General features: G+C 40.2%; 3 protein-coding genes across 4 annotated transcripts in view; 2 read left to right on the forward strand and 1 right to left on the reverse strand.

Annotated features, from left to right (window-relative positions):
- The window catches only part of carmil2 (capping protein regulator and myosin 1 linker 2), an 81920-nt gene extending 70197 nt beyond the window's left edge, over positions 1-11723 (forward strand). Inside the window, exons 35-40 of the mRNA XM_079826095.1 lie at positions 62-98; positions 651-719; positions 2261-2608; positions 7557-7664; positions 11148-11252; positions 11359-11723. Coding sequence (XP_079682221.1) covers positions 62-98; positions 651-719; positions 2261-2608; positions 7557-7664; positions 11148-11252; positions 11359-11564 — 873 coding nt within the window. The 3' untranslated portion in view covers positions 11565-11723. The remainder of the gene's footprint in view (positions 1-61; positions 99-650; positions 720-2260; positions 2609-7556; positions 7665-11147; positions 11253-11358) is intronic.
- A 2512-nt stretch (positions 11724-14235) lies between these two features.
- Positions 14236-23180, reverse strand: tmem170a (transmembrane protein 170A). Its single transcript, XM_079825093.1, has 3 exons — positions 22758-23180; positions 19675-19845; positions 14236-15904 (listed from the first exon to the last, which is right to left on the reverse strand). Exons 1-3 carry the CDS (start codon positions 22894-22896, stop codon positions 15774-15776), a joined length of 441 nt encoding a protein of 146 aa, XP_079681219.1. The 5' UTR covers positions 22897-23180; the 3' UTR covers positions 14236-15773.
- Positions 23181-23780: 600 nt separating this feature from the next.
- Positions 23781-25467, forward strand: part of cfdp1 (craniofacial development protein 1) — a 37164-nt gene continuing 35477 nt past the window's right edge. For both annotated transcript variants that reach the window (XM_079825927.1, XM_079825928.1), the window contains exons 1-2: positions 23781-23979; positions 25285-25417. In XM_079825927.1, coding sequence (XP_079682053.1) covers positions 23913-23979; positions 25285-25417 — 200 coding nt within the window. In that variant the 5' untranslated portion in view covers positions 23781-23912. The remainder of the gene's footprint in view (positions 23980-25284; positions 25418-25467) is intronic.

Genomic DNA, 25467 nt, shown 5'->3' on the forward strand with positions numbered 1-25467 from the left:
TTAGAGATTATACACTTACTTCACTAGGCATCTGATTTAAACCAGTGTTATCCTCTTACAGAGCAAGGATGAGGAGCTGAGGAAAGCCAACTCTGAGGGTAAGACACATTTCTCAGCTCCAGTATGTAGACCTTGTGCTGGGATGTGAGAATTTGCCGCATTGGTAGTGCTGCATCAGCACATCTGAGTTTTGACAGTGGTGATCTCAGGTGTGACTGCTGGAGAGTCACATGACGGTGTGGCATATGTGTGATTCTTACGTGGTTAGGCCATTCACTGATTGTGAGATGCAAAATATAGTGAAGCAAATCTTTGTTTTCTTTGAAATCCTTTGGATCAATCCATTTATATATCTATAAACCTATATGTGTGTGTGTTTGTCTGGTCTAGCCAAAGGCCATATGTCTGCATATAATCTTATGATTAAAACAAACAAACAGCAATAACTGTACTGCAGCATTGTATAAAATCCAATTTGAACGCAGTTTCATTTTCTGCAGGTTCTGCCTTGAAATCCTTTTCCTTAAGCTACTTTTCATTCTTGTGCATTAGCACAGCTCAGCATGTATTTCGTGTTGATGTGAAGCATTTTTGCATGGGTCTATCAAGCCATTTCCTCTATTATTCAGTACACTTTGCTTGCTTTTTAGGGGCCATACTTGATAAACCTGAGCCACCGCCTACATTTATGAAACCTCGCACAATGTCCACCTCATCGGGTAAGAAATAAATCACCCATCTTCAGTCATTTTCATCATAGTGATGACTGTTAAAGTTGCAATAAAACTGAAGTAGCGACATCTTTTCTTTCGTATTGTGATGTACACTCACCTAAAGGATTATTAGGAACACCTGTTCAATTTCTCATTAATGCAATTATCTAATCAACCAATCACATGGCAGTTGCTTCAATGCATTTAGGGGTGTGGTCCTGGTCAAGACAATCTCCTGAAATCCAAACTGAATGTCAGAATGGGAAAGAAAGGTGATTTAAGCAATTTTGAGCGTGGCATGGTTGTTGGTGCCAGACGGGCTGGTCTGAGTATTTCACAATCTGCTCAGTTACTGGGATTTTCACTCACACCCATTTCTAGGGTTTACAAAGAATGGTGTGAAAAGGGAAAAACATCCAGTATGCGGCAGTCCTGTGGGCGAAAATGCCTTGTTGATGCTAGAGGTCAGAGGAGAATGGGCCGACTGATTCAAGCTGATAGAAGAGCAACTTTGACTGAAATAACCACTCGTTACAACCGAGGTATGCAGCAAAGCATTTGTGAAGCCACAACACGCACAACCTTGAGGCGGATGGGCTACAACAGCAGAAGACCCCACCGGGTACCACTCATCTCCACTACAAATAGGAAAAAGAGGCTACAATTTGCACAAGCTCACCAAAATTGGACAGTTGAAGACTGGAAAAAATGTTGCCTGGTCTGATGAGTCTCGATTTCTGTTGAGATATTCAGATGGTAGAGTCAGAATTAGGTGTAAACGGAATGTGAACATGGATCCATCATGCCTTGTTACCACTGTGCAGGCTGGTGGTGGTGGTGTAATGGTGTGGGGGATGTTTTCTTGGCACACTTTAGGCCCCTTAGTGCCAATTGGGCATCGTTTAAATGCCAAGGCCTACCTGAGAATTGTTTCTGACCATGTCCATCCCTTTATGACCACCATGTACCCATCCTCTGGTGGCTACTTCCAGCAGGATAATGCACCATGTCACAAAGCTCGAATCATTTCAAATTGGTTTCTTGAACATGACAATGAGTTCACTGTACTAAAATGGCCCCCACAGTCACCAGATCTCAACCCAATAGAGCATCTTTGGGATGTGGTGGAACGGGAGCTTCGTGCCCTGGATGTGCATCCCACAAATCTCTATCAACTGCAAGATGCTGTCCTATCAATATGGGCCAACATTTCTAAAGAATGCTTTCAGCACCTTGTTGAATCAATGCCACCTAGAATTAAGGCAGTTCTGAAGGCGAAAGGGGGTCAAACACCGTATTAGTATGGTGTTCCTAATAATCCTTTAGGTGAGTGTACATCTGAGTGAAAAAATGTAGGGCAGGGATATTCCATATCCATTAGTTGACAAATCTGAATGGAAAGTTTAAGAGTTTAAGCATACTAAATGATTGGAGAAGTTAGTAGTTTTCACCAGAAGATCGACCTATGAATGAATTATATTAAAAAAAACATGAATTAATTGTTCAGGAAATAGATTTGTTAACTTTAAACCTCCTACTTTCTCCAGACACCAGGCGACCGACCCGAGTGACCCAGAGTGTTACAGACTTCCACCGTACAGAAAGGCCGCTACTTCCAGAGCGCCCTATAGGCCCGTTGCCCCCTAAACCGGCCATGAAACCCATTCTTCTTCCCACTAGTGAGGCAGCACGGACAGCCACGGTCACTCCCAAGCTCCCCAGCCCCTCTCAGGATGGTCAGGCAGAGGTGTCCGAGACCATCTCTCTGTCCCAGCCCCAGGAGGAGCCTCCAACCCCATCTCCCCGCAAAGAGACGCCTCCAGCCCCCTCGCCACGGAGGATTCTCAGCACGGATATCAGAGAGCGTGCAGAGAGAGCACAATCCGTCACTGAAGGTTTGCCTCCCTGTCAGTCTAGTGGGGATGATGCAGCATGCAGGCTTTGGATGGCCAGTTTTCACATAATGTGCTGTTGAAAACTCGTTGTAGGGGGGGGGGATAGTTCACCCAAAACTGAAAATTCTCTTACTACTTTCTCACCCTCTTAATATTTTCTCACCCTCAAGGTGTCTGTCAAACTCCAATTTATTTTAGAGAGGGCAAGATTATCAGTAAATAGTGACTTCACAAATTATTTGAATTGTTGCACATAAGTAATGTCGACTACTTTTATTGTAATTCCTGTACCACTTTTCAGTGTTTAGGGCTATGGGAAATTAAATTATATTTGGTTGTGAATGTAAATTCACTGCCTTTATCGAATGTGATGCAGTAAAAAAAAAAAAAAATTATATATAATATAATTATATATACACATACAGTTGTGGTCAGAATTATTGGAACCCCAGGTAAATATGATTAAAAATATGCCTATAAAAATAAATCTGTATTGTTTATCCTTTTGATCTTTTATTCATAAAATTCACAAAAATCTAACCTTTCATTTAAGTAAAACAATTGAAAGTTGGGAGGAAATCACATTATGATTTTTTCTACAAAACACATTGGCCATAATTATTGGTACCCTTTTACTAAATACTTTTTGCAACCTCCTTCTCCCAAGATAACAGCTCTGAGTCTTCTCCTATAATGCCTGATGAGTTTAGTGAACACCTGACAAGAGATCAGAGGCCATTCCTTCATACAGAATCCTTCAGATTCCCAGCTCCATGTTGGTGCTTCTTCTCTTCAGTTTTCTATAGGGTTCAGGTCATGGGAATGGGAAGGCCATGGCAGAAGCTTCATTTTGTGCTCAGTGACACATTTGTGTGTTGATTTTGATGTTTGTTTTGGATCGTTGTCCTGATGGAAGATCCAACCATGGCCCATTATGAGATTTCTAGCAGAGGCCATCAGGTTTTGATTTTTTTACTGTTGGTATTTGCTAGAATCCATGATATCTGAACAAGATGTCAAGGACCTCCAGCAAAAAAATAGGCCCACAACATTAAAGATCCTGCAGTATTCTTAACTGTGGTCATGGGGTACTTTTTATCCCTGTTTGTACCAAACACATCTGGTGGTTTGCTGCCAAAAAGCTCTTTTTATAGTTTCATCTGACCACAGAACCAGGTCCCTTTTGAAGTTTTAGTCCTGTCTGACAACTGAATATGATGGAGTTTGTTTCTGGATGAGCGAGGAGGATTTTTCTGTGTGGCGATGTAGGGGTTGTTTGATTTTTTTAAAAGGCTTTCTGGCCCCAAGACTCAACTAATCTCTGCAATTCTCCATCTGTGATCCTTGGAGAGTCTTTGGCCACTCAAACTCTCCTCCTCGCTGTGCATTAAGACGATATAGACACACATCCTCTTCCAGTCAGATTCGTAACATCTTTAGTTGATTGGAACTTCTTAATTATTGCCCTGATGGTTGAAATGAGAATTTTCAATGCTTTAGCTATTTTCTTACAGCCACTTTCTATTTTGTGAAGCTCAACAATCTTTTACTGCACATCAGAACTATATTCTGCGGTTTTACTCATTGTGATGAATAATTAAGGGAATTAGGCCTTTGTGTTTCCTCATATTTATACTCCTGTGAAACAAGATGTCATAGCTAGACAATTTCATGTTCCTAGTCACCCTGGTGTGCTAAAAAATTTAATATTAATGGGAATATACTTCAGAGATATGTTACTCATAAAAAATTCTAGGGGTGCCAATAATTGTGGGTGACATTATACATATTTCATAATGTGATTTCACCCCGACAATACATTCTTTTACTTCAATGAAAGGTTAGGTTTTTGCAATTTTTTTGAATAATAGATCAAAAGGATAAACAATGCAGATTTATTTTTACAGCCATCTTTGATCACACTTACCAGGGGTGCCAATAATTCTGACCACCACTGTGTGTGTATATATATATATATATATATATATATGTGTGTGTGTGTGTGTGTGTCTTTTTTTTATTGGGCTGTCCTTATGCAAAAAATAACTATAAAAAATGAGTCCATTTGACTCTCAATTGTAGATAGATAGATAGATAGATAGATAGATAGATAGATAGATAGATAGATAGATAGATAGATAGATAGATAGATAGATAGATAGATAGATAGATTCTCCCACTTAGAAATCATGGAGGAGTCTGAAATTGTCATCGTAGGTGCATGTCCACTGTGAGAGACATAATCTAAAAAAAAAATCCAGAAATCACAATGTATGATTTTTAACTATTTATTTGTATGATACAGCTGCAAATAAGTATTTGAACACCTGAGAAAATCAATGTTAATATTTGGTACATTAGCCTTTGTTTGCAATTACAGAGGTCAAACATTTCCTGTAGTTTTTCACCAGGTTTGCACACACTGCAGGAGGGATTTTGGCCCACTCCTCCACACAGATCTTCTCTAGATCAGTCAGGTTTCTGGCCTGTCGCTGAGAAACGGAGTTTGAGCTCCCTCCAAAGATTCTCTATTGGGTTTAGGTCTGGAGACTGGCTAGGCCACGCCAGAACCATGATATGCTTCTTACAGAGCCACTCCTTGGTTATCCTGGCTGTGTGCTTCGGGTCATTGTCATGTTGGAAGACCCAGCCTCGACCCATCTTCAATGCTCTAACTGTGGGAAGGAGGTTGTTCCCCAAAATCTCGCAATACATGGCCCCGGTCATCCTCTCCTTAATACAGTGCAGTCGCCCTGTCCCATGTGCAGAAAAACACCCCCAAAGCATGATGCTACCACCCCCATGCTTCACAGTAGGAGTGGTGTTCTTGGGATGGTACTAATCATTCTTCTTCCTCCAAACACGTTTAGTGGAATTATGACCAAAAAGTTCTATTTTGGTCTCATCTGACCACATGACTTTCTCCCATGACTCCTCTGGATCATCCAAATGGTCATTGGCAAACTTAAGACGGGCCTGGACATGTGCTGGTTTAAGCAGGGGAACCTTCCGTGCCATGCATGATTTCAAACCATGACATCTTAGTGTATTACCAACAGTAACCTTGGAAACGGTGGTCCCATCTCTTTTCAGGTCATTGACCAGCTCCTCCCGTGTAGTTCTGGGCTGATTTCTCACCTTTCTTAGGATCATTGAGACCCCACGAGGTGAGATCTTGCATGGAGCCCCAATCCGAGGGAGATTGACAGTCATGTTTAGCTTCTTCCATTTTCTAATGATTGCTCCAACAGTGGACCTTTTTTCACCAAGCTGCTTGGCAATTTCACCGTAGCCCTTTCCAGCCTTGTGGAGGTGTAAAATTTTGTCTCTAGTGTCTTTGGACAGCTCTTTGGTCTTGGCCATGTTAGTAGTTGGATTCTTACTGATTGTATGGGGTGGACAGGTGTCTTTATGCAGCTAACGACCTCAAACAGGTGCATCTAGTTTAGGATAATAAATGGAGTGGAGGTGGACATTTTAAAGGCCTGGTCTGAGGGTCAGAATTCTAGCTGATAGACAGGTGTTCAAATACTTATTTGCAGCTGTATCATACAAATAAATAGTTAAAAAATCATACATTGTGATTTCTTTTTTTTTTTAGATTATGTCTCTCACAGTGGACATGCACCTACGATGAAAATTTCAGACCTCTCCATGATTTCTAAGTGGGAGAACTTGCAAAATAGCAGGGTGTTCAAATACTTATTTTCCTCACTGTATATATATATACAGTTGTGGTCAAAATTATTGGAACCCCTGGAAAATATGATCAAATATGGCTGTAAAAATAAATCTGCATTATCTATCCTTTTAATCTTTTATCCATAAAATTCACAAAAATCCATTCCTTCATACAGAATCTCTCCAGATCATGACAGACAGACAGACAGATAGATAGATAGATAGATAGATAGATAGATAGATAGATAGATAGATAGATAGATAGATAGATAGATAGATAGATAGATAGATAGATAGATAGATAGATAGATAGATAGATAGATACATAGATAGATAGATAGATAGATAGATAGATAGATAGATAGATAGATAGATAGATAGATAGATAGATAGATAGATAGATAGATAGATAGATACATAGATAGATAGATAGATAGATAGATAGATAGATAGATAGATAGATAGATAGATAGATAGATAGATAGATAGATAGATAGATAGATAGATATAATCTTTTCACTTTGTCTCATGTATACACTCACACTCGGCCTTCATGATATCCATCACTGTTCATTTATAATAATAAAGTAGGGCCACATAATGACTCGACTAGTGTCTGTTTTCATTCAACACCATTCCCTCATTTTTCATTGCCTCGATTGCTGATCTTAAAGCTCTCAGAGTCTGCCGGCTCTTCCAGAGCTCAGCCAAACACAATTCAGTTAGCCCTCTCCCATCAGTCATGTAATTCAATGCTTGTGAGACTGAAGCAAATGGGCCCTGATGAAAATGAATTCATTCTTTTGAGTGTTTGTCCAAAATACTCTTTGTAGCTCCAAATGTTATCTTAGTGCAATAACCACATTAGTGAGAATATGAATATTGTGATAATGTGATAAGATGAACATCCCCTGGCGGTGTCAAGTGTTGCGTATGTGTCAGCATTTTCTGTGGACAGTGAGCGGCCTGTCATTTTTGTCTTTATTTTCATTCAAGTTCCACCCTACATCCATACATCCTAATGCAGATATTTTTCTCACTTGTGAATCTGTTGCAAACGACCTTTTGATGTTCATAGCTGTGGCGCAGTGACGGCTCATACGCTCATGACATGTTTGAATCCCGACCGTAATGTTCCACAATTCCTCCCATTCCCACTGTCAGTCCTCCCTGTCCTGTATAATCAAAGGCATAAAAGACATTGTGCTGTATTGTGTTAATGTCTTTTATAAGAACGGACACAGTCTGACCGTATTTCCTCTCGTAGAGACCCTCCCTATTCCACGGCCCCGCATGAAGCCCTCTCCCCAGCGCCGTGCCGTGTCTGTCCACGAGGATTCTCTCCTCCAACACGCCGCCATGCTTGACCCTGAGGGTGAGCCTCTGATGTCTCACAACTGTCACTCACAATATGTCACTTGCATTCACTTTGTGTTTCGGAATAATTCCACACATGTAATACGAGGGAGATGTTTGAAGAGTAATAATGTAATGCTGTTTTAACTGTCAATGTGACGTTGAAAACACATTGAAGAAGATCTGCTGATGTTATTGCTAGTCAGCTGCAGGTATTATTTGGAGGAATCTGTCAAACTACTTTTTAGAGATAACTAGCATATAGGCTTAAAGGGATAGTTCACCCAAAAATGAAAATTCTGTCATCATTTACTCACCCTCAAGTTGTTCCAAACCTGTATGACAAATGAAGATATTTTGAAGAATGTTTGTAACAAAGCAGAGAGAGCAACCATTGACTACCATAGTATTTTCCCCCCTACTATGGTAGTCAATGGTTGCCCTATCTGCTTGTTTACAAAGATTCTTCAAAATATCTTCTTTTGTGTTCAGCAGAACAAAGAAACTCATACAGGTTTGGAACAACTTGAAGGTGAGTAAATGATGGCAGAATTTTCATTTTTGGGTGAACTATCCCTTTAAGGCCAATTTATACTTCTGCGTCGAGTGTATGCCGTAGTTACGGCGTAGGCTGTGTGATGCGCGCATACCCTACGACGTACCCTGACGAGCACCACTCCAAAAATGTAACAGCGCGTCAATTCTACGCGGACCCCAAGCACTGTGATTGGTCTGCCAGAACCCCTCCCTCAGGTCAATAAATAAATAAAAAACCTATCTGCGATAGGAGTGTGTGTGTCCAGAAATGGGATATAGTTTCATCCTTACATCTGCTATATAACGCAATATGTTGTAGTGCAGAGATTCTTTATGTTAGTGAATAAAAACATAGATCCTCTGTGTATAGTTTAATTATTTTCTCATTAAAACCAAAGATGTAAATCAGTGATTACTATATCAAGAACAGGGACACATCACAATGGGTGCATTTCGTTTTGTGATTTCAACGGAACGACTAAAGTCTCCGCAACAGCAATCGGTTGAAGCGCTAGTCTGTGCACGAGCTACCGATACTGAAAACAGCGCCACGAGCACTGCATGATTTCAAAAACGCATTCCAGCGCCAGATCGCCTCTTATGTAACTCTACTAATCAGCTAGAGATGCTTAATTTGTATTATATACAACAACTCAAGCCGCAATCTGCCGCCATCACTGCTGCTGATACTTCGGGTGCGTCTCAATCAGCTCCCTTGTTCAGTAGTCAGGGCACTGATCAGGGAGTCAGCCCGTGGACTTATGTCCTGACCAGAGCCCTGACTACTGAACTAGGGAGCTGATTGAGACGCATGCAATGACTAGGGCTGCATCCGAAATTGCGTACTATGCGAGTTGGTACTACATTTGAATTTGAACGAACTTCGTTCTAATTTATGTTCTATTTTAGGGTGACCAAACGTCCTGTTTTCCCAGGACATGTCCTATTTTCAAGTCCTGTCCTGGCCCTAATATAACAATTTTCTATCCATACAGAGGGGACATACTTTAAATGTATTGAAATTAATAAGGTATCTTTGAGTAAACTTCGAGTATCATTTGAGTATCTCATTGCCGGGCCGAGTGTCCTGGTTTTCGGTAATCAAAATATGGTCACCCTATTCTATATAGTATGAATGAATGTAGTATGAATGTAATCCGGACGTACTACAACCGCCATGTTGTCATGATCATGTGACCTACCAGCGTCAGTTGCGTCCCATCACCTCCATTCATAAATCGTCTCCCGTGGCCTCATGGGATAGTAAAGTGTCCATCATATGCACACTTCAGAATCTCGCCGGAAGTAGTAGGTCATCCGGGTACCTTTCGCCTACTGTTTTTCGAATACTATGAATTAGGACATACTACTCTGTTGGCATCCGGTTTTCCCAAACTATATAGTAGAGAAGTATTTGATTTCGGACCATAGACTGTAAAAAAAATATGGACGGATTGTCCGTGACGTCACCCATAGGATTCTGATGAGCCGTTCTGAAGTGCAAAGTAGGGTCGAGCTGGCCGATGCCATCTCCTGGATAACAGAAAATGGGCACAAAGGCGGGACGTGGGCGGAGCTGAAGTGACGCGATGACTAACAGACAGCAGATAAATGGCTATCCACCTGTCACTCGAAGTGGCCACGCCCTTAATTATGCAGAACTTTAATGCTTTATATAATGTAAACAAATGAGTTATAAAAAAAAAATGACCCCCTCACAGTTGTCATGAAGGGCAAAATTAGCCGTATAGACCAAAACCACAATTTGTACCAGGCTGTAAACATGTGTTTTTCTGCTGTAAAGTTGGGCATTTTAACATGGGGCTCAATGAGATTCTGCTCCCTTCTGGAGCCTGTCCCTAGTGGCCAGTCGATGAATTGCAGTATATGTCACTTCCGTATTGGCTTCAAGAGAAACTGCGGGAGGTTGCCGCTTGTTTCAGACGCAGCTAATGTAAACAAGCCATCAACATGCCCATGGACACTGCCTCCTAGTGGTCTGCATGTGTAACTGCACATTGACGCGGACAAAATGCAGAAGTATAAATGAAAACCAACGTGTAACTTGCGGCGTAGAGGATACGGCGTAGGTCCGACGCAGAAGTATAAATCAGCCTTTAGCCTGGTTCCGCCCTCCTACGTCGCCCTCCCCGACGTTGATGTTGTGCGCTAGTTTGAGATGACATACGTCACAACCAAACGTTAGCGATTGGTTATGGCAGATCCAGAGTGGCTCTGGGCAGATCCAATAGTTTTAAACTTCAACAGAGTAGCCGCCTTCAAGGAAGTTGACGCTTGTCAATGGAGAGTGGCCAGACTCTGTACAAATGAAATGTACGAGAGTCTGGTAGGAACAGGCTAATATATGCTTTTGAAATAAGTCTCTTATTCTCACCAAGGTTGCATTTATTCGATTAAAACTACAGTAAAATGTGCATACGAATGCGTCAGACCAGAAACGCAAGCTCATTTTGTTGCGTTCCAAAGTTCAAGTTTGGTGAACTCTTAGCTGCGTATTCACATCACGTGAAGACGTGCGACCAGTAGAAGATCGATATGTCATGGCGTAACCTCTTGGCTGAATTAAAAGAACGATATTTGCAGTAAAGTCGAGTATATTGTATATTTTTTACATTGAGTTTATTACTAATTGTTATATGTTGAATTCAGAGTGTGATGTCGTATTACGATCGTTGCAGTGTCCGAAGAAATTTCGCATTCTCAAAGTCTAGTGTGACCGCGGCTTGAGTTTTAATTTCTTTAAAAAAATTGTGCTGACCCAAAACTTTTGGATGGTAGTGTAGATGACTTCAAAGCTACAGGTTGTAGACTAACAAAGCCTAAAAAATGTTTGATTTCATATGGTGTTTAAAATCATATTTTTCAATTTGCAATTTGGGTTTTTTATTCTGAAAGCAAAAATCGACTATATGTAACTTTTCAATGTTATTATGGCCTCTTTCAGAGCTAAAGGCTGCGCTGCCAAAAAGGCAAAGGTCACCGGGGGGAAAGCGAGTGAACCTGGGGGAACTGACGCCCTGCTCAGAGGATTTACCAGAGGGTGAGGAAGGTGAGCGGAGGAAGAGATTCCCTCCACTCCAACACCATTATATATACAGTTTGTGCAGTACTTCAATTCGACATCTCACTTACGTGTTCCTCGTGTGCATTCACAGCGAAATCTAGGGAGAAGGAGGACAGCACTGATCAGATGGACAGCACAACAGTCACAAACAGCAAATCAGAGCAGAGCCCATCCGGGCCCAGCGAGCAAGTGACCAACCAGGAGAGGAGGGAGACAGTCTCAGAGGAGCACACAACGCAGGGAGAAACATCAGACCAAAGAACTGAATCCCTCTCACCTGAGACACACATGGACTGACCCTGCGCAAATCTATTTTCTATGTGTACCTTTGCCTTGCACGCCAGATTATGTACAAAAGAATGAATTATGAACAAATGCGTTTAAAAAACAAAAGAGTAAATCAATACCTATACTTGTTAATAATGATTAAAAAGTGAATTCTGTTGTGTCATTACGAGTCCTGGCTTTTTCATGGATTTATCCCTCTTTCCTTTCTCAACGCAGCTTCAGTTTGGTTCGAGTCAAAGGACGTTTGGCAATGCCAGTGATTTGATTATACTTGCCTGCATTACAACATGTAAAAAGAGAGTGAATCTGAAGGTATGAAACGTTCTGCAGTCACCTCTATCTGTATGAATTGTTATCGGCATAAATGCATATCTGATTTAACATGCGCATTACATCACACACTGCAAGTATATTCAAGATGTCATTGTAGAAATGTCTCTAAACCTGATATTGCGATGTAAACCACATCCTACAATTCATTCTACACGTTCTTTAAATCATGCAAGAGACATTTTGAGATCATAGATGACCCCTTATTTTGGTTGCATATTACAACCAAATTTACAAAACATTATGACCAGTCCCAGGTGAAGCGAATATCGTTGATCATCTCCTAACAAAGCCACATTTTAAGGTCTGGGTAGAATAGATGGCAAGCAAACAATCAGTTCTTGTCATCAACATGTTGGATGCAGGAGAAATGGGAAGGAATAAAGATCTGAGCGACGTTCACAATGGCCAAATTGATATGGCAAGGATTGGATATCTCTGAAACGGCAAATGTTTGTGTGTTTGCTCCCGGTCAGCAGTGGTGAGAATTTACCAACAGTGTTCAGAGGAGGGACAAACCACAAATTGGCGATGGTGTTGGGCGCCCAAGGCTCATCGATGCACGTGGGTAATAAAGACTATATCCCATCTGGTCTGGCACAAGTTGCACAAAATTTTTATGATGGTTAGGGGAGGAATGTGTCACAACAGTGCATCACACTCTGCTGCGTAGCCACAGACCAGTCAGAGTGCCTATGATAACTCCTGTCCACCAATGGGCATGTGAGCGTCAGAAATGGACCTTGGAGCAGTGGAAGAAGGTCACCTGGTCCAATGAGTCCCATTTTCTTTCACATCACGTGGAAGGCTGTGTATGTATCACCGTTGACCCGGGGAAGTGATGGCACCAGGACGCACTGTGGGATGACGACAAGCGGTGGATGGAGTGTGATGCTCTGGGCTATGTTCTGCTGGGAAGCCCTGGGTCCGGACACATGCCTCCTACCTAAACATTGCTGTAGACCAGGTGCACCCCTTCATGACAACGCTGTTCCCTGGCGGAAATGGCCTCTTTTAGCAGGATAATGCACAGTGCACACATTGTTCAGGAATGGTTTGAGGAACAGGATAAAGAGTTCAAGGTGTTCCCCTGACCATGGGACAGATGTGGGATGTGTTGAACCAACAAGTTCAATCCACGGCGGCTCCACCTTGCAACCTACAGGACTTGAAGGATCTGCTGCTAACGTCTTGGTGGCAGATACCACAGCACACCTTCAGGGGTCTTTAGAGTCCATGCCTCAACGGGTCAGGACCAACAGCATATTAGGCAGGTGTTCATAATGTTAAATTCAAGGTATAGTTCACCCAAAAATGAAAATTACCCCATGTTTACTCGCCCTCAAGCCATCCTAGGTGTATATGACATTCTTCTTTCAGACGAATACAATCAGAGTTATATATTAATAAATATCCGAGCTCTTCCAAGCTTTATAATGACAGTGAATGGCAGCCCATTCTTAAACGTAATCCACACTCCAGGGGAGTTAATAAAGGCCTTCTGATGCGAATCGTTGGGTTTTTGTAAGATAAATTACCATATTTAACACGTTATAAAGTTAAATATCTAGCTTCCGGCGGACCAGATGACGTCGGACATAGCGTAAGCGTTTTGAACGTCGAGATGCGTTACACTTTCTTCTTAAGTTGAATACAGAAGGTGGTCCGCCGGAAGCTAGATATTTTACTTTATCAAGTTTTAAATATGTATTTTTTTGCTACACAAACCCATCGATTCGCCTCAGAAGACCTTTTAAACCCCCCGGAGCAGTGTGGATTACTTTTATGTCGAGGCATAGACTCTAAAGAGTTGTGCTGTGGTATCTGGCACCAAGATGTTAGCAGCAGATCCTTGAAGTCCTGTAGGTGGGATTCCCATTTTTGGGTGAACTATCCCTTTAAGGTAATTATGCAAAGTGATAACACAAAATCAGCAATTCTAAACCTGCAGCTGGTGTAAAAAAAATAGTGTTTTCACTTCATATTACAATGTCCTTTTACTCCAATCCAGAACCGGGCCTCCGTTAGCACAAAAGCCCTCATGATTTGAGTCATCGCTCTGCAGCACATTACTCTCTTCAGTACACAGCAAGTGGCGCTTGTGCAGATTTGGCCGGTGAATGTTAATGGAACACAGGAGAGCCATCTGTGAGTGTGGAAGTGCTGGACAGCACAGAAGCATCACTAAACCACAGATGAGAGTTGCATGAGTAAACCGCCCTCCATTTGGAATGAAACCTAATCGTTTTTACTACTATTTCAGCTGTAATTTTCATGTACGGCACACACTCCTGTCCAACACGTAACACCCCGAACAGAAGAATTGCAAATTACGATATCAAAACAAGGTGGAGTTATTATAATCTAAACCATTTTATTTCATGAAAATACTAGCAATTGGCACTTATCATACAGTAAGAAAATCAAACTTGCCCAGAAAAAAAATAAATGGAAAGTATCACGTCGTAAAGAGCAAATCCAATTTCTCAAGAAGACCATACAATCAAAAACAAACCACCAAAACAATGAGCAGTCACTCCACCATGAATGATTGGACTTTAGAAAAATAAATCCATTTGTGCAATTGAGAGACCATAGGCTCAGACGAATAAAGCATAGCTTTCAGTGCGTCCCACGAATGTTAGCGCTCCAACCGTTAAAGAAACTTCCAGAACACAAGAACTTCCTGAGGGCTTGTAATATGGGAGAACACAAGTCTACAAAATGCTCATACTGAAGAAATGTAAAACTAAATTTGGTTTAGATGTCGGGCTGATAACTCCTCAGATTAGTCTAAAGACTCATATTCATATCCCTTTCAACACCTCTTGCTGTTAATGCAGTTGCTGAACAAGAATAAGGGAGAACATCTACATTTTTTTAATATGCAATTTAAGCATATTATTGTATATACTTCTGCGCATAAACGTGCGGGTTTCTGATATTATTTATAATTCTGTACATTCTGTAGTAATTTTAGTTGATTTAGTCGTTCAAAATAACAGTATCTGAAACGTATAACAGCTGTAGATTAGTGTTATCATTTCTTTGGTGAAGATTTAAGTGATTATATTATGGATTTAGCTGAAATATGATTTACATTCGCATATTAGGCATAAGAGGTGAGGCTGCCACATACAGAATCTTATGGGCAAACAAGTGTCAAAGCAACGTTATATCACTAATATATATATACAGAAATAGGCCAAATCTTGGAGCCCACTTGGAAAACAAATTCTTAACGATTTTGAATGGTCACAAATATGAAATTTAACCAACAAAAGCCACTTGTGCTTTGAAACGATTACAATGTCAAAGTCCACAGACAAGTGTGTCCGACTGTAATCCCTCCAAATACGCCCACGATCAAGGGCAAAAAATATAGAAAACCGTGTGAAGAAGAGAAACAAATTGAAATGTCTAGCCTTTGGCCTAAAGGATTCATATAATCAGTGCAAAGTGAATGCAAGTTGTTCCTCTCAAGCGTGATTTAAGAGCAAGCTGGAATGGGCTTTAGTATATGTACATTGTATGAGTCTTTACCTTTATGAAAGACTAATTTAGTGTTAAGAAAGGAAAATGAAAAGAAACTAACAAAATGTCCTCTATAATGATCAATAAAAATAAAAAAAATAATAATAAAACACATGTGCAAGATGACTCCACCTGCTTTAAAGGTAGCTCGTAATGTTTCATTTTCAAATGAAAAGTCCCATGTAACTCGATGCACTCATCACCCATCTGGGGAAAAAATACCATAGTTCTGTATCAAAGGAAACTGTTGGGACTGTTTGGGAAGTAAGGCCTCCATGTTTTGCATATGACGCCCAGGTGACTGAACAGCTTCCTCTCCTCGTGACGGCAGCCTGGTGTGCCAATGTCTCAGTGCTACAGGGTCGCCAGCACTCTGAAGAAGGAAATGATAAAAATACACAACGACTGTCCCACTCCAAACACCAACGCCTCCAAGGAGAACATACTCTTCCCAGCCGCCTTATAGACTCCTGCTATAGCTGCACCTGTAAGAAAACGTTTACATTTATACATGTAGTCTGTATAGGGCTGGGTATTGACACACATTTACCCATTCCATTCGATTCACAAGCTTGCGATTCGATTCCGATTCAATATTGATTATTTTGGTTATATATCAGGTACAATTTGGGGTGTAACGGTACACAAAACTGACGGTTCGGTACATACCTCGGTTTTGAAGTTCCGGTTCGGTGCAGCAGTTTTACAAAATTGCTATTTATTTAGGTAACACTTTACTTGAAGGGGTGTGCATAAGACTGACATGACACCTTGGACATGACATGTCATGAATATGAAGGAGTTTGTATTAGGGATGCTCATTTTGACCGTTTAACCGTTAACCGATAGTATGAATTTTGACCTATTAATACTATCAGTTAAACGTTTTTTTTTTTTTACTACAGTGGTTCTACAATAACTTTATGGAGTGACGAGAATAGTTTTTGTGCGCAAAAAACTATTATATTATATTATATTAAATAATTACTTATTTAGTGATGACGATTTCAAAACACGGCATCATGAAGCTTCGAAGCGTTATGAATCAGTGAGTCGAATCATGATTAATCGATTACACGGCATATGATACGTTTCAGTAAGTGTTAATGTATCCTCAACATACCTTAAGATATTAATTCATGTTTATTCTTTAGGAAGAGATGATCGCATTCACATGCGCGCCTATACAGTGATCAGTCACGCCACATTAAAGAGCGTCAAAACGGCATTTATCGTTTGAATTTCGTGATGAAATGGACTAAATACTTAAAGGATTAGTTCACTTTTAAATAAACTTTTGCTGATAATTTACTCACCCCCATGTCATCCAAGATGTCCATGTCTTTCTTTCTGCAGTCGAAAAGAAATTAAGGTTTTGGATGAAAACATTCCTCCATATAATGGACTTCAATGGGCCCCAAACGGTTCAAGGTCCAAATGACAGTTTCAGTGCAGTTTCAAAGGGCTTTAAACAATACCAAACGATGAATAAGGGTCTTATCTAGCGAAACAATCCGTTTCTGCGTGATCATCGCTGAGCTCAGCCATAACTTCCGCCAAGTGAGGTCAAATACGATCGTGGTCATAGATGTATACGTAGATGCCTCATTAGCGCCTGCACGGATCAGTAGAATGAGGCATCTACGATCGATATATCTATGACCACGATCGTATTTGACCTAACTTGGCGGAAGTTATAGCTGAGCTCAGAGATGATCACGTTCGTCTGATAAGAGGTATAATAATAGCATAAATACTGCTCGGTTTCTTGCAGAAACTGATCGTTTCGCTAGATAAGACCCTTATTCATCGTTTGGTATCGCTTAAAGCCCTTTGAAGCTGCACTGAAACTGTCATTTGGACCTTGAACCGTTTGAAGTCCATTGAAGTGCATTATATGGAGGAAACCCCTGGAATGTTTTCATCCAAAACCTTAATTTCTTTTTGTCTTTAGAAAGAAAGACATGGACATCTTGGATGCAATGGGGTGAGTAAATAATCAGCAAAAGTTTATTTAAAAGTGAACTAATCCTTTAATATGTTCGTGTGGGCACTAGGATTGAAGTATGTTCCGGTGTAAAACAAGCCGACCGTTAACTGTTAAAGATTGCATTAGGAAAACCGTTTGGTACACACGTGCTCCGTAACGAAAGGGTTCGGTACGAATACCTGTACCGTTACACTCCTAGAATACATGACAAATTTTCTCAAGGAAATCAAATCTCTCAAATAATACTGTAAACTATGGGATTCAGTTGTAGCCTATTAGACTATATTAGCCTACTATAATATTGAGGGTAAAAATGTGTATACGAACATTACATGCAATAGTTTCTTTAATAATAATAAAGTTATAATATTAACTTTGCAATTACATAATCATATTTCTACTCCAAATCGTTTTTTGAAATATAAACATTTAAATGGTGGCTGTCATAAACTTTTATTCATACATGAATTAAATATTGAAGAACATTAAAATATATAATGACTGGACTATGTGATATGGGGCATATATTTAGCTAAATGCTCCTCTCTAAAGTAAATTTTTCTAGCAGACTAATGAGTTTATGGCCACTGGATATGGTTTTTGTTAGGGATGGGACGAAATATCGTTTGACAAAATATCGCGATACAAAACGTGACGAAACGCATCGAGGTCGAAAAAAATGGATCGCGAAATAAAGATAGATGGCACTGCTGCATGATTTGCGTAGTATATAAATAATTTAGTGTATTATATGTGTGTGTATGTATATGGGGAAGACATACAGTCTATGGTGGCAGGCTGGCAGCACCATCTGCTGATCAAGCAGGGTAAAAAAACTAAATGAAAAAAAAAATTATATCCGGGGAACGGTGCGGTACGTCGTCACGTCAAGACAGCGCATGTTGCAACAACAACACTGCAGCGAGCTAACAAATATTAGCATTAGCACCAACTGCCTTGCCCCCAAACAGCCGACCATGGAGTCAAATGAGGTCGAAATTGAGGACGCTCCGCCTGGATACAAGTCATTTGTCTGGCTTTCTCATTAAAAAAGACAAAGACGGCAATAGAGTAACTGACAAGACTAAGACTGTGTGTAAGCTATGCCATGCTGTCATTCCGTACAACACGCCCAACACATCAAACATGAACCACCACAAAAATGTGAAGACGGCCCCGGAGAAAACGAGCCTACTGAAGGGACAGCTGACCATGAAACAAGCGCTGACACCAACTCTACCTCCGTCAAGTCCGCGTGCAAAACAGATAACCAGGCTCATTGGCGAATTCATAGCGGACTATATGGCTCCATTTAACATGGTAGAGAACAGAAAATTCATCCAAATGTTCAATGTGCTGGAGCCCAAGTTTAAGATGCCATGTCGAGGACATTTTTCAGAGAAGGTAATCCCGGAAATTTACAATGAAACCAAACAAAGCGTGAAAGAGTATCTAAAAAATGCCGACTGTGTCGCCCTGACCACGACAGCTGGACCTCACGTGCAACACAGAGTTATATAACCATCACGGCAGAAGTCATCAACGAGAAATGGGAGAGAAAAAGTGTTGTGTTTCCCTGTGTGCAGCTGAAACAAAAATAAATAAGTTGTTGTTATACAGTAATATTTTCTTTTTTGATATCGTATCGTGACGTATCGTATCGTAACCCTGGCATATCGAGATGCATCGTATCGTGAGTTTAAGTGTATAGTCCCATCCCTAGTTTTTGTGAGGTAAATGTGACATGACATTGCTCGCTTATTGACATCTTTCCAAGGTTGAAACACTGATTGAGCCATTCCATGTGACATGATACGGATTTCGGTAAGTTGTACTGTATCTTTTAACACACTTTCAGATGCTCATTCATGTTTATTTCGTGCTGTTACTGGTATTAAGGAGGAAGAGAAGATCAGTTCACGTGGGCTCCGTGCTGGCGCTTCTCTTGAGCTGAGCTGCGCCAGAACGATCTCACGGTATTTATGTTTTTGAATTTCGTAATAAAATGGACGTAATTTGAAATCTGAGACTTTGTGTCATATCAGTAGTAACAAAGCCCAAAGATTATTTTGATTTATTGAATGGGAGGCGCGCTACAATGCTCCGTTCATTCATTGAGAATCGATTAAAATCAGAAAAATCTATATTTTTTAACCAGCCCCAAGTCTGTATGTAAAATATTCAATGACTATTTAATCTCAAAAGAATCTACGCATTTTGCATATGACATTTTTCAGATGTAACTAGACAAAAAAAACAACATACTAGTGAGAACCCCTCCAAAGAGCGGGCCGATGATAGCCATGAGCAGGATGCCGATTGGGAAAAATCGCGCCATCTTATGTCTGCGGAGCGTTGACAGAGCAAGGAGGGCGGCAGGCAGGTGGAACACCAATGAGGAGACAACAGCCCACAGGAACACCCCATACCACATCTCTGCCAAAAGAAAAACATCACACAGTGGCATGAAGAAACACATTCAAAGCCAACAGAGTCTATCAAATCTTCCCACGCCTGTGATGTAAACATCTCCCACAGAATCTAAGAAAAGATCTAAATGACTGGCATCATGGAAATTAAGACTGATAGTTAGTGGTAAAGCATCATTTGTTATATTACAAGTCTGTGGTCCTGTTAATTAAATATTTAACTCCATTATTTCTGTCACACAACTTGAAGACAGACAGACAGGAAGATAGATGGATGAATGAAATGGTAGACAAATGGCTAGAAATTCGGTTAGACTGACTGACAGACAGATAGACAGATAAATGACAGAGATAGATAGAATGACATATGGATAGACAGACAGATAGAGACATAACGACAGATAGACATACAGAAAGAATGAGATAGATAGACAGATAGATAGATTTGTTAAAGCACCTTTGGCACCAATTACAGCCTCAAGTCTTTTTGAGTGTCATGCTGCATTCACACCAAACGCGAATAGAGCATCAGGAGCGAGTGATTTCCATGTTAAGTCGATGGAAAGGCGCGTTGAGGTCCTACGTCTGGAGGTCCTGCGGCGCGATGGACGTGATTCCGCCTCGTTCGCACGAATGAGGCGAATTTGACGCAAACTGAGCGTCTTGCACGATACGTGCATTACGCGCGGATGGTGCTTTTTGTGCATTTGAACGAAGCAAAAAAAAACACGTTTGAAGCAAATTCGCGTCTGACGCCAGAGTTGAAAAATTTGAACATTGCCGTCAATTTGCACTGTGTTAACCAATCAGGAACCTGCTTGCTGCTGTCATGTGGTAAAGTGACGTGATGAGAAACCCTGCATCATTTTTAAAAATACTACTGTTGGTCCCAAAATGTAGTTTTAAGACTTTTTCAGGTGAGAATGTAGTTGTTTAAAGCTCAAATCGGTGGTTTATTTATAAAGAGAGCGCCTATTTAAAAAAGATCCAGTTCTGAGATCCAGTCGATCACCGGGCGCTCAGCGCTCATTAACCCCGGCGAGAGCAGCCTTTCCTCGGCTAGTCCTTCTGACGTTTGCCGCTGGCTCTGATGTCCTGTAGTGGTTCATCTTGTGTGGATCTAACGGCCGATCTTTGGTGTCATGAATCTATCTTTTGTTGTCTGCAAAATCGTTTTGACTGAGGGCAAATTTATACGATTTATACGCATGTCCAATTCGCTGTGGACGCGCGAATGGATTCAAAATGTTCGTGTCCAACTAGACACGGTAGACGCAATTTTGAAGCTCTATTTGCGTTTGGTGTGAACGCAGCATGATTCTACAAGCTTGGCACACCTATTTTTGGGCAGTTTCTCCCATTCTTCTTTGCAGGACCTCTCAAGCTCCATCAGGTTGGATGGGGAGCGTTGGTGCACAGCCATTTTCAAATCTCTCCAGAGATGTTCAATCCGGTTTAAGTCTGGGCTCTGGCTGGGCCACTCAAGGATATTCACAGAGTTGTCCCGTAGCCACTCCTTTGTTATCTTGGCTGTGTGCTTAGTAGGTATGGGTATTGTTAAGGTAACAGTATTACTACGCTTACCGATACTGCTTATCAATCCAGTACTTTAACGGTATTCTTATCGGTTCTTTTTGTTATTCTAATTTTGTTCTACTAATTAAAGGACAACTCCGGTGAAAAAGGAACCTAGGGGTAATTAACACATGGTTACCGAGTAGATCGTTCTCTGGGATGCGTTTTCATGAAAATCGAATGTAAAGAGTTTTATCTCTAAAAACAGATTAGCTTATAATGCCAGTCTATGGGGCATGGAGTACGTAAAATTAAATCGCTAGTTAATACTACTAACAAGGCTCAAAATAGTCTCACACTAACACGGTAGCATAATAAGGGTCCCTACATGCAAACCGAAGCATTGAGAACTTTAAGTGTACAAACAGTTTAATAAGAAGATACTTTATAAAGACAGAACATTACGCATATTCGAGCCACGAACGCTGGGCTAAGTGAGCTGGTCGATAGGAATTATCGCAGCTTAGCACAGCTCATTGAGACCTTCAATGAGGCAGAAATGTTTCTGTACCGTTCCCCAGATCTGTGCCTCGATACAATCCTGTTTCGGAGGTCTACAGACAATTATTTGGACTTCATGGCTTGTTTTGTGCTCTGACATGCACTGTTACCTGTGGGACCTTATATAGACAGGTGTGTGCCATTCCAAATCATGTCCGATCAACTGAATGTGATTTTTGGGGTTTTTATTTTTTAATAAATTTGCAAATATTTCAAACCAACTTCTTTCACGTTGTCATTATGGGGTATTGTTTGTAGAATTTTGAGGAAAGTAATGAATTTAATCAATTTTGGAATAAGGCAGTAACATCATAAAATGTGGAGAAAGTGAAGTGCTGTCAATACATTCCGGATGCAGATAGGTAAGACAGCCATAACGACAGATAAACAGAAAGAACTTCAGAAAAAAACGATTGATAGACAGACAGAACGATACAGACAGACAGAAAGAATGACAGACATACTAACGGATACAGAAAGAACGTCAGAAAGATAGACAGACAGAACTACACATAGAACGACAGACAGACGTATAGATAGATATAATTACACATAGAACGACAGACAGACAGACGATAGATAAAACTACACATAGAAAGATAGACAGATAGATAGATGTCCATCTATCAGTTACACTATAATTTCAGCAAACACCGAACATAAGTAACCTTAGCAGGACAAGCTAACAAACTAGCATTAGTTGCTAACCCATCACCAGCCTGAAAGCGTGAGCTCCTTTTTACTGTAATGCAAATCATACAACACGACAATAGTATCTTATAGCAGCACAAACATGAGCTGACTGAACTGATGAATAATGTCGGCTGCTGCCTGAAGACTCACCGGAGAAATCGCACAGAGATGTGTCGTTCTTCCCGCAGTTGGTGGCATTTTTCCTCGGCACCAAATTCAAACTGAGGATCTGCTTGACGAATCCTATCTCCACGTCCTGCATTTCTCTTAAGATCAACACTGCGATCATGCGTGAAGAAAGTGTCAAATCCGAATAACAGCATTAGAAAATGAATGTGGGCTTGAGCAGAGCGTTTGTTTTTAGCACAGATGCTCATCCATCTGCATGAACGTTCACTTCCACTGCGGAAGTGCGCTGAGTGCGCGGATTTACTTTCATTAAACTAAAAGCACTACCGACGCCCTGTAACACTTTTGAAAAACCGGGAAATGTATAGTTTTAATGACCACAACTATGTCCGGCTTGAGATTATCTAGCTGTCACCTGCGATTTGCGACAGGCTTGAGGGCGGGGCCTGTATGGTTGTAGCGCCTGTCCCTTCGCGGTATCCATAAAGCATGATTCACATATCATATGGATAGAATGTGACTGTCGTTTGCAAGTTTTTATTTTATTTTATTTTATCTTATCTTAAGTTGTGCAGTGTTGAAATAGCCAGGCAGGCAGAATATTATAAATTATATTTTATTATTATTACTTTTAATCTTTACCTGTATGATAAAATGTCCCCTTTGATTACCACGTTCATTATTGTTGTTGTTAAGTTTTTATTTTATTTTAATTCTGTCACTGTTGGGTTGGTACATGAACATGTTAAAATAAATAAATAAATTGTCATCGAATCGGAGGGCAGAAATGTGGTCATTTTTTACTGTATTACTTTTTAATAATGACCGTAATAATAATAATAATAAAATAATAATAAAATGTACCTTTAATTACCTTTAATAATAATAATAATAAAAAAACAAGTTTAGTATTATTTATTTATGTTGTTGTTGTTATTACATATTTGTACATTTCTGTCATTGTTTTTAGCACAAGGTTAGTACAACCTAATGAATTTGAAGTTGAAAAGAAACGACAATTCTGGAGGCTGATGAGTCTTTTATAGATCAGATGCTAGCAAGCTAACACGCTCGGCTCTAGTAAAGCTAGCTGGTTAGCCACAGTGTTTCTTGTGATTGTTCTCGGAGTCTTTATCCGATTTAGCAGCTGATACAGCACACCACAGAGAAATAAGGATGAATTATTCGGACTACGACTCGGATGGTTATTCCTCAAATGAGGATATAGACTATGTCCCTTCTGGTAAGAGATTTTAGCACGATGTGTTAACATGGAGGTACACGAGCAAGAGCACAGATGTAGCTAAATCGTCTTTGCTCTATATATGTACACATATACTGCCTCACTTTTGACATTATATGTATTTTTTTTACATGTATGATAGTGATCTGATATGCAAACACAATTGCACAAAAAGTATCCTAGCTAATGCTCATACTTTGGATTCATACATACTTATCTATTCTAGACAATGAGTATTCTCAGTATTATCTAGATGGTATATTAATTCATATCCCTCTTTGAAGATCTCAGGTGTTTTATGTGATCAGATCCACGCAACGATTAATATGTTACTCCTTTCTGAAAGATGTTTATTTGGCTGTGACAGTGATGACAAGGATGAAAACAATTACTGGTATAATTCACCAAACCCCTGCTGGTCTTTCATGGTCCTGTCCAGCAGTCCTGATCTTAGAAGTGCCATAAATTGCATCATGAAGCACTGGATTAAGGCTCTTCAGTGGGTAGAGGAGATCCAACCATTGAACATAGTGACTTGGTCAGATTCATGTACATCCAGGCAATATGTTATATAAAAGTCCTGGAGAGCCTGTTCGGAAAGAATATGCCATTCTATATTTATCAAATAATTTTTAGGGCTCGAGCACCATTTATTATTATTATTTGTATTGCGTTATCCCGTTATGTGTGTTTATGTATGGACAAGATGTCTCAAGTCCTGGAGAGCCTGTTCGGAAAGAATATGCCATTCTATATTTATCAAATAATTTTTAGGGCCCGAGCACCATTTATTATTATTCTTTGTATTGCGTTATGTGTGTTTATGTATCGGTGGAGGTCCGGACACTGTAGTTTCAATTGAGTACAGCAGAAGCTAAAGGACTAAATGAAATGGCTGTTATTAATGTAATAAACAATGGGAGATAAAGAGGTGGCATCTATATATTTAAAAACAAGCTGGTACTGAGAGGAAAAACAAATTGGATCAGAAGACAGAACATTCTGCCTTTAAGCGAGAAATATTGAGTGAGAAATATTCCCACTCATAGATTAATTTAGGTCAATGGAATTAGAAAACCTGCCATTTCAGATGTTCCTGCTCCAAAGAATTTTAAAATACTTTTAGGTTATTGAAAGTGACTGTTTTTAATAGTATTATTTTTTTCCCTTTTTCGAACAACAATGCACCAGTACAGCAATGCATAGTAAATGTAAATGCATCATAAGCTGGTATGTGTTTATTTCATCTCAAGGTCATAAATATGATTAATTCCCATTGGTTTATTTTTTCCTTTTATTGATCAGATGATAATCTGAGCGAGGATGACATGAATGAATGTGTGAAGGAGGACGCACTGGAAGGGGAGGATCACAACGAGCAGAAGTCTGAAGATGTGAAGATGAAAAAGAAGAAAACTAAAGCAGGCATTCCGATGAGGTATAATATTACTGACGTGTATTTTAAACCCAACTAAATTCGTAAGTAAA

Source organism: Gobio gobio (genome assembly GCF_949357685.1).
Source record: "Gobio gobio genome assembly, chromosome: 9".
Lineage (NCBI taxonomy): Eukaryota > Metazoa > Chordata > Actinopteri > Cypriniformes > Gobionidae > Gobio > Gobio gobio.